A 10,309-nucleotide genomic window follows, 5' to 3' on the forward strand; every position below is an offset into this window, starting at 1 on the left:
TCAGTACTTTTCATAGGTGCCTTTGGTTTCACTCAAACTTTCCCTCGTTTTGCCTAGTCCTGCAGTGACCCATGTRGTGTACAAGCATCACCTTGTCTGTCATGGCAGCTCAGCAACTGTATGCGTGCCAAGGACACAAATAACGGATCTGAGGGTGTGCTGTGATTTCCAGTTAGTGGAGTGGTCAGGGTCACCCAGGGAGTGTTTACTTGGAGGAAGCAGAAATTCCAGGGAGGACTTGCAGTTATGAACTCTTGCCCTTTCAGAGTGAAAAGGCAGGAAGCTCAGGCCTGTAAATCTGCATTGTTTCTGATTTTATTCCTCAACACTCTCATTAATTTGTTGCTCAGCCCCTTGTTACTGCTTCTGCAGAATTTTGCATCCAGGGTGCTGAGCAGCCATTCTGCCCACACACTGCTCAGAACTTCAATATTTCCCCTTGTATGTCTTCCTTAGATGAAATACCTCTGAAACCCTGGGAGACAGCCAAGAGCAGTGACCATGTCAGATGATCTGAGCTGTTTCTGTGCCCTGATGAAGTGTTGTTTACACAGATCTGGTTAGACAGCAGTTGAATCTGAGATCACAGAGACAAAATTTATCATCTTTGAACTGCTATAGTGTGCCCCAGACTGGGGCGGGGGGGCTGCCCATCTGCCAGTAAATATTATTATTACAGTACTTTAAGTGAGGGCTTTTCCTCTGGGAAAATTATTCTAGAACCAAAACAGTGTATCTTACTCCAGATATTCCTATTCTGAAATAAGCTAGTACCCTCCCCTCACCTGAGGTCGAAAACTGGGACTGTTTCACTGGTGGGGCCACTGTTAATTATGGGGAAATACAGTCCAGAATAGGGGGACCTCCCTCCCATTCTGACTTCCAGAAGTAAAAAGTCCCGAGTGTTTGACTGTTTGTCTCTTTGTCTGTAGCAGATCAACCAAGACTTGAACATCCAGCTGCTAAAGGATGGGTACCGGTTAGATGAGATCCCAGATGACGAGGACCTCGACCTAATCCCCCCGAAATCGGTCAATCCTACCTGCATGTGTTGCCAAGCCACCTCCTCCACCGCCTGTCACATCCAGTAGTGAGGCCGGCAGGCTGTGATCAGTGCTTTCCACTATAACTGTAAAACTTAACAGCCATTGCTTCCTCCTATGGTAGGACGTGCACCTCTTTGTGTTCATGGAGCCAGGAGAAACCAAAAAATTCATTTTATGATTGGTTGATAAGTTATTTTAAACTATGGTAAAACGAAAGAGAAGTTGTTCAAAGTGCCAGGCAGTGCCTGGCAGAACTTATTGGTCTGGAGAGCGAATGCAGAGGGGTCCAGAGATACCTCCTTGGTTTGTTTAGGCACTGGGGATATTTTGTAAAGTGTCTTTTTCCAGAATGGGAGAGGTCAGRTGGGACTTCAGGTAATCCTGCCCACTGAAACCAATCCATCTGAAAGATTAGGGCAAGTTGGAGGTATCAAAGTGTTTTACCAATGAGAGGAAGTCAGTTCTTAATTCATTCACTAAACCTGTTTCATTTGCATAACCAAAATTATACTATAACTGGGGCACAGGAATGGGGACGGACCAGGGCATCCTTTCTTATGGCAAGGCTAGCCAGGACTAGCATGACACAATTCMTTCACTTGCAAAAGGGACAAATAGGTGACATTTCACTGTGAGTCAGTACTAGCTAGAGCTGTTGTGTCACATAGCCAATGCAATCTACCCTTAGCGCCACATTAAATTAGCACCAAACACATCAGATTCGATCTGCAATCCATTCGTGTACTTCAGGGGTTTGCTCTTTGCCCAGGAATACCAACCATACTCGTGAGTTTGATTCAGTCATGTATTCTGACTTCAGCCTGTATTTAATCCCTGTGCARCCCATCTCTTTCCAAAAATCTGAAACTTTGTTTAACTGAGAAGAAATTAATCCTGCATGAGTCAGGACTAGAGATGTACAGCCCAAACGGCAGTGCTGAAAAAACTAGTTGAAGAAAGCACATTTTAACTGTGCTTGACTCTTGATATTCTCTTGACACTGTGTCTCTGGGTGCTTGTCGGAGAGATTCATTAATGCTGAAGTCATCAGTGTGGTGGGGTCAGACTTGAGAGGAGTTTTCAGCAGCAACAGAGTAATGAATAACTTCAGCTGAAAGATACTCATGAGAGGAAACTACTGCTCACCCCCTACCTGCCCACCTCTGAGCCAGGCATGGTCTGTGTTACTACTGTCCCATGTCAGGGGCAGTTGTGTTTATTCGGTGCTGGAAAAAGTTAGGAAATCTGTTACATTAGGTTGCTGGGCTGAGSTGCCAGTTCACCAGCAGATTGTTTTGAATGCAAAATCACTTGTGAAATTAGGAAACATGTCCTCTCACTGGCCAGTCTTGCACTGCTGGCTTCAGTATGTACAAGGGATGGGCTTGCATTTTTCTCCGTGTTGAAATCTTTTGCCACAGGCACAATTCTTGTGTTTCCTGGCCTTTCAGGAGGAAGGACCACCTGCCTTGGGTCATCAACTGCTTTGTAGCCTGGGARTGGAAAAAAATTAGGGCAGTCCTGAGCTTCCCATCAGACCCATTCCTGAGTTACAAAGCAGAGCCTGAGCTCCACCACAACAGGCAGATCCCTCATCTGAAATCTGCATGAACTGAGTCTTTAAGAAGTTCTATTCATAATTAGCAGGGGATTTATTTAACATCCTGGGGATACACTCTGTGCAGTGCAAAGCTCAATACCAGCCACTGTGTGAGTGAAGAAGCGGGCACACAAGGTTCCCAGGCTTCACTATTCACTGGATGGTATGGACAATTTTAAAGCTGTGCTTTTCCCCTCTGCCTAAAACAAMATGCTGCCACTCTGGTTCCAGGCCATAGAAAGAGGACTTGAATGGTGCTGTTYACTGAGCATCCCTGTGTCTTCATGCAGAAGTGGTGGTTAGCTTGCCAACTCGTGTAGGGAAAGTGTTCCTCAAGTGAATTCTTCTCCTTTTCTCATCACCTGGTAGTGCTAAGGGGGAATATTTCCAAAATACAGCTCAGGTTGAGGTTATCAAGTTGGCTGAAGTCGGGGGAAGTAGAGAGTAGAGAGAAAGATGAAAGGGAAAAACATTCCTTAAGGAGTCTTTTTTTAAATAGGGGATATAGTCAAAAACTGATAGAAACACCATGGTCAAACCAAATCCAGTAGGATGTGACCAAGGCTCTTTAAATCTTCACACTTCTGGAGAGGGACTTGCAGTTCAGCAGTGGTACCATGGAATGTCTTCATCGCATTCATCCTCCTGGGTCAGTCTCTGTGCCTTCCAGCCAGGCTGCAGAAGCTCAGCCTTTCCCACAGCCCTTGCTCAGGAGCTCGGAGCATTTCGGAGTTGCCTGCTAGAGCAACGAGCTATCTCTTCACCTGGGCCAGCTACTGAGGACTGCACATCTCACAGGTCTCCATCATGCTTCTATCACAAAATCATGCCATCATCTAGGTTGGAAAACACCCTTAAGGTCACTGAGTCCAGCCATAACTGAGCACTGTCCTGTTCAGTCTAGGGTAGAATGAGGCTTGTTGGTACTGCTGTGTCCCAGGGAGAGGYTCTTGTCCTCGGAAGGACACACTTCCATTCAGTGGACTTGGCAGTGCYRRGTTAACAGTTGGACTCTATGATCTTAAAGGTCTTTTCCAATCTTAGAGTGATTCTATGACACCCACTGTCCCATGGCAACATGACCAAATCCTTTTGTTGCCCCTGTCGCTGGTTTTTGCCTGCCATGTGCCCTGAGGCATTCCCCAACCCTGCAACTGCCTTCAGCCCTTTGCATTTTGTGATGTGCATCTGCTTCTAGCACAGCCCTTTAGGAAGGGAGGGAGATGAACTCAAATGTTACACCCAGTGCTTCCTCCAAATACAAACTGAAGCACAACCCAAATGTTTTTGCCTGTGCACAGGAGTCGGTTGCACAAATAATTGGTTTTGGCGTGACAGTACAGGACCATAAAATGGAAATTTTTTGGCTTCTCCTCTCTATGCTTGTGTTCATATCTTTTACTAGGGGAATAAAGTAGAAAGGGTGGGGAAAAGTAGTTACCTGTGTAGGGTTGTTATCAGAAAGGCTGAGTGGGTTAAGGCAATTCACATGTGGCTGTCATAGAAAACTGAACACTAACCCTTCTGAACTGCAGCCCCTTCAGCAGGTTAGACCATGCAGCATGTTTKTTGGCTCATTATGGAATACAGAGGACTGCCTGTTGGTATGTATCAACCACAGATGAGGCTGGTTCTCCCTGTCTGGTCTCATGTTCAGACCTTTGCTTAAGCCAGTAGGTTTTCCTTATGCCCTCAGAGTCACAGAATGGGTAAGGCTGGAAGGGGTCACAGCGGGATCATCTGATCCAGCATCTCTGCTCAAGCGACCCATGTTGGAGGTTATGCTGTGGTGATTTCCTGGAAAGCTGTGGAGATGAATGGCTCCTCTGGCACTGCTTTCCTTAGACCAGTCTCTGCCACCATGGCCWGAAGGCAGAAGGAAAGAGCACAGACTCTAACTTTGTCACAGCATTTCTRCCAAGTATACAGAGCTGCTGGGCACTCTCCTAAAGGCAGGTGGCATGCAAGAAAGAAAATTGTTCCTTCCTCCAGTCTTTGCACCAAACAAGATGGTCCTCTCCGGCCACATTTTCAATCTAAAGTTGTACAGAAAACCCAAGGGAGGAATACCATGGAGTGTGAAATGGCATCACAGTCTATCTAAATTACCATGCAAATAGGATGTATGGATATTGATGCTGGTGCCTCCACAAAGGAATTTGCATTTGATGCCTCCTAAAGCCAGACTGGATTTTTCTTAGGATTTTATGTAATGTCAGTCACCAAGTTACCTGAGTTTAAGCAAATCCTATTCTTTTATTAGATGTTAGTAAAATATCAGATAGTATCCTTTAATGTGAGCTAGATTTGGACTCCAGGTCTCAGCACTCTGTTCCATCTCTCTGATCTGCAAACTTCACATTTCCACATGTCTGTGAGGAGGAACATCCTCCTAGTCTTAAGGAAGGTCTATAGATAGCATAATGTCTGCTTTTCTAGTGTTGGTAAATAAATTCTGGCTGAAAGGAAGTTGATGCCCATCCTGAAGGGTCATTTGATATCTCATCATACACATCTTGAAGTCAGCCTTTTATATAGCCTGGGTGATGTCTGACATTGCTGCATGTCTGTCCCTRAGTCGTGTGCTTGTCCAGTGGGTCTGCTGTGCTCTTCTGGCTGGCCTGCCTGCAGATGCTTTGCAACTGAAAAACCAGATGACCATTGCTGCTACATGGACTTGGAAAGGGATTTCAGGACAGCTCCCCCATGGACAGGACAGACTGGGCTCACTCTGGTTTGTCTCACCAGCTTTTGTCCCAAAAGCAGACACCCGCTGAGTTCAGCCGTTTGCTGGCTGATGCACAGGTCTGCAGTCCTGAGCAGAATCCTTTTGTGCACAGTCTAACCCTGGGCTGGCCTGCAGGCTGTGCAGGAGAGTGCAGGAGGCACCCTGTGTGTGACTCAAAAGAAACATGAAGATGCTTTTGAAGAAAGGAAGGACCCAGCTGGGAAACAGATGGAACAACAGGAAAAGGCAAACAAGCAATAACTAGAAAGATTGCCAAGTGCTTTCTTGGCCTAGGGCAGATCCGAGTTGTCCGAGTTGATCCGACTCAGTGCAGTGCTGATGCCAGCAGGGAGCAAAGCTTGCTTTCAAATGTAGGCACCAGAAACACCACGTCCCTGAGCTGGCACCACAGCCAAATACAACTGCTGGACTCAGAGTACAGAAATGAGATCTGGGGTCCTTGCTGCTCTTGGTATTTGCTCTAACCTCAGGCAAATCACATCCCTTCTTGATGTCCATTCCCTTCTGCAGCACATGGGAGAAATTTACCTTCCTTAAGTGCTACCATCATCCTGCATAGATATTGCCCAGTGTGTGGGAGACACCATTGATAATTCAGCTCTGCAAGCAGGATGTAAATACCATGTCACAGAAATTTAATTCCTATTTGCAAAGTACTGCTCTGCTTTCCCTCTGTTTACCATCTTCTGATGTTTCTCACATGTGCCAGAAGGCAGCAGGGTGGAGGATATTAGAGAGGTTAAACATCTTTGGAGAAAGATGTTTGTCAAGGATATGTTTTTCATTTTCTTGTCAGCTGACTCTTGCACAATTGGCTTCTGGGTTTGCCTGCTCCCACAGGGAACATGTTACAAGGATTTGGTGGCCCAATAGCACCATCCACTGATAGCAAAATCAAGGAATTTAGAAGTTCAGCATGGGGTGTTGAGTAGCGATGAGGGAGAACAGAGGATTGAAAGGATCATTTTTGGGATAGTGCCATAGCAGTTTCATGCTCTTGCTTTTAGCAAACATGTAATTATCTTAGCCTTTAAAACAGCTGGTTCTGCCTAGGCTCCTCCTTTCCTTTTCCATCCTCACTTCAAACCCAGCTAGGGTATTGCCACTCTTACCTGGAATGCCATAGGCTTTGGCACCTGGCTGCTACTTGGCTCAGCAAGCTTAGGCTGCATGTTCAAGAGCAACATCTGCATAGTGGGGCAGTGCCACAGGGCTAGCTGGGGAGGCATGGGAAGGTCTTCATTTTAAGCTGCTTTTCACCTCTAGGCATACTTGTCACTTCCTTTCAAGTCTCAGCTRTGAGAGGGATTGCTCCAAACCACATCTCATCAGACAAACCCACCTTTGTTACAGAGCCACAAAAGCCCTGAAGCAAAAGGGCCGGGAATTTAGCATAGAGGGAGATGTTGTGGCCTGCGATTATCTATAGAACATCAGTGGAGGTTTCTCACAGGGATTGTGGGCCTTATTTCAACTTCCTGTACTATGTAGCTGAGCTGCCGCATTGCTTCCCGAAAATTACAGCTACATCCCTTCCTTTGCCCCACTTGACATTGCTGGCAGTCCTCAGATGACACAGCTGAATGCTGCCTGGAGTAGAGCCCCATGTCCCACGCAAGCATGCTGCAAACCCTGTCAACAGGCTGTGGCAGGACAGTGCAGCTTCCCCTGCTGCCTGTGGAGAGCAGCTTTTCCCATTGCTTCACAGACCATTTGCCACTAGTGGCTTTGAGCCTTTTGCTTTCTCTAAAAAGCTGCTCCAACAGAACATGGATTTGCTCCTGGAAGGTGCTCACGGATGGTGCCTGGCCTGTGGAGCCGTTTCCATGGTAGCAAATGGTGATACAGGTGGTGAGATTGGGTCAAGGAGTGGAAGGTACAAAATAAACCTCACTGAAATGTGGCTGTTTCTGACATGCCACTGGAAAACAGCACAGTAGGCACCAGGAAAAGAAAAGGCCAATCARCGACATGCTAAGTCCCATAGCTGCTGAGATATTTACCCTCCCAGAGCAGTATTTCTCCCCTAGCTGCCCTTGCAGCTGTCCCRGGTGAGCTCTCTGGGAAGCACTGCTCTTTACCCAGGCTGCCTTCTTGCTTCTGCAACTCCWTTTGTTACCCACCTTCCTCAAGCCTCTGTGATTTGGGAGACACAGCTTGTTGAGAGATGTAATACAGACAGATGGAAAGGGCTGAAAAACTTGGGCAAGCACTCTTCATGACAGACCTTCATATCCATTCCCAGTTCACAGATTTGTTTGTTCAGTTTCTTTGCACGGAAAAGCTGCAGTGTTCAAACTAAGACAAACCCCAAGCAAAAGTCAGGCCAGCTGTAGGTCAGTCAATAGGGTGAGAGTCAGGAGGCTGGCATTTCTCTTCACCCACATGAAGGCTGTGGGGCTGAGGATTCACCAGGTTTGTGGAAAACCTGGGGAGTTCCAGCCCAGCAAGCCGGATGCCTTTACCCTCCCAGCCTCAGAGCTGTGTGAGGGCTGGGGCCCAAGCACCAGTCCCAGACCTGCCAGCCCAYGTGCTCCTGGTGTGGGCTGGAATCCTGCAGCAGAGGCCCTGGTGGGCAGCCTGTTGGCTCTGCTTTTGCTGCGCTGGGGCAGAGAGCTGTGAGACACTGGTGGGGCTGTAGTTCTGCCAGGAAAAAGACTCTGGTGGAGGATGAAGTCTTTGCAGGGGAGACAGTTCAGAAAGTTGGTTTTTTCCCCTCCCCTTTTTGCACTTTTTAAACCATTCTTACTCCTTCCACAGAAGTTCTTGAACCTTCAGTTTAATAAGGGAGATGARCTGCCATTAAGTGGGTTTCTGAAAAGGGTCTGAAAAAGCACATGCTGGCTGTCACTCAGAGCCAGTCTGTGCCTGATGTGATTTCCAGACCTCATTGTCCAACCTGTGGCAGAGTCACCCCATGAGCTGGGCGAGGASTGGGGTGGGAGGGTTGGCACTGGCCATCATGCCAAACAGCCATGGCTTCCCAAACTGAAGAAGAATCAGATCAGAAGTGGGGGAAGGAGTAGCAGCAGTAGAAGGATAGCTAGTTGTCACAGGTAATCTTTGGTATCCGTGTCCAGTGGTTAGTCCTAGAATTGCAAGCCTTGTTATATTGCACACACGTCCTCCTTCCACTCCCCTTTTCTCAAAGCAGCCATTGTCTGTCCTCCCCCTGCCCCATGCACTAGTGATGAGCATCAGAGGCAGTTGCACCAAAGTGATCCTCAGCCCAGTTCTGCATCCTCCTTTTCCCACCCGAACCCAAGGCAACACAAACAGTTGTTGGCCTTCACAAGTCTAGTAATTGCAGTTGGATTTCTTTCCTTGTGTACCATGGCTTCCTTCCCATGCACTCTAGCAGGGCAGTACAGGAGGCTCTGACCATGTCCCAAGAAGTTTCTTTGCCCCCAGCAGCACCTTGCAGACATGCACCTTACTGGGAATGTACTGGGTCGATGCTGGTGAGATCTGGCACTGCCGATCTTGAATGGGTGGCAGTTAATGGGGATCCACCCGAGGAAGTTGGCAGAAAGTGGCTACTGTCCCTTTTCTTTTCTTTTTTGAGGGAGAGGGGGATATTTTGGCATTACARTTATTGTCCATCTTCCAGTGGCCAAGTTCTGGGCTGCATTAATAATTGGGGTTCATTGGCTGTCCAGGCAGGTGTGGAGCCTTGCACCAACCTTAATAGCAAATTTCATGGCTGTATCCAGAGCCTGGGTACAGGATGGGTTTCTTCCATGCTGGCAAAGTATTTTCAGCAGGCTCCAGATGGACACTTCTAGCAGACAGAGAAACAGCACTCCTCCAAGTCCGGATCAAATCTGCAACTCCCACTTCCATTTTRTGTCCTCAGCATGGAAAAAAATCAGCCTAAGCAAATGCCTTCCAGGTCTCCATTCCCCATTTGGTGCCTGGTGCCCCAGGGGAAGGGGTAGTGGGAGGCATTTCAGGGTCACCAGAAGCAAGATCCTTTTTGGATTTATTTAATGGAAATACATTTCAGGACGGAAGACCTCCCAACCTTTGTGTTAATCTCAAGAGCAGGAGATGAATTTCTGGCTGTCCTTGCATATAGTGAAATATAGCTGAAACAGCCAAACGCAAATAGAGTTATATGTAGGGTTTGACCTGAATAACCTTTTAATTAGGAAGATAAATTTGTTGTAGCTTGACCTTAGTCCTTGTTAGGAACCTGCTAATCATTTGACATGCAGAGTGTATTAATGCTGCACTTAACTTGGCCATTGTTTTTTTTTTTATCTGGTTTTGGGAGTTTTTTCACTCCCAAAGCATCAGTCTGCATCTTGTATGGGTTTTCTTTTGTTTCTTTTTTTCCCATTCAGATCATGTAGCACACTGTTGTACTTTTGTTCCCGTCTGTGTAGAGTATTGCCTTAAACAGATCAGTTGTGTTATGGTTTGTTTTGGGTTTTCTCTTTTCTACCATCAGTTTTATGCATTAATTTATTTTAAAATGTGGGGTTTTTTTTCGAAAACATTAAAAACGTGTATAATATTTTTTTTTAACATTTCCATTGCAGTATTTATCATTGTTACTGGTTGTGTGTAGTGTAACGGAATTAATGATATTAAAAAGCATACATATGAAAAACAGCCTGACAGTGGTTTTTTTTTTCATTGGAGCAAACCAGGGTGAGGGTGTGTGGACTGCACCAGCTTATCTGAGCCCCCAGCAGTCACAGGTGCTGAAACCAGGGGTGCAACCTTCATGCCATGGCAAATACCAGCCTGTTTGGTCCCAGAAACAGTGGCTGCTGTGYGTATGGCAGAGGTGAATATTCCAGGACTGGCCACCAACATCGGGGAAACATGTGTCCCCAAGGCAGCAGGAAAGCACACAAGGCTGGACCCAGCCCCTGCATCTGGTGYGCAAAAAGCAGAAAGGACTTC

General features: G+C 46.8%; 1 protein-coding gene across 3 annotated transcripts in view; it reads left to right on the plus strand.

Annotated features, from left to right (window-relative positions):
* FAM219A (family with sequence similarity 219 member A) overlaps positions 1 to 9,994 on the plus strand; it is a 91,825-nt gene extending 81,831 nt beyond the window's left edge. For 2 of the 3 annotated variants that reach the window (XM_057369631.1, XM_057369634.1), the window contains exon 6: positions 933 to 9,994. In XM_057369631.1, the coding sequence (XP_057225614.1) occupies positions 933 to 1,091 (159 nt within the window). In that variant the 3' untranslated portion in view covers positions 1,092 to 9,994. The remainder of the gene's footprint in view (positions 1 to 932) is intronic. The other variant, XM_057369633.1, reaches the window with a different exon arrangement.
* The last annotated feature ends 315 nt before the right edge of the window (positions 9,995 to 10,309 follow it).

The sequence above is a fragment of the Malurus melanocephalus genome, unplaced genomic scaffold (assembly GCF_030028575.1).
Source record: "Malurus melanocephalus ecotype Western Australia unplaced genomic scaffold, MMel_1.1 scaffold_113, whole genome shotgun sequence".
NCBI lineage: Eukaryota > Metazoa > Chordata > Aves > Passeriformes > Maluridae > Malurus > Malurus melanocephalus.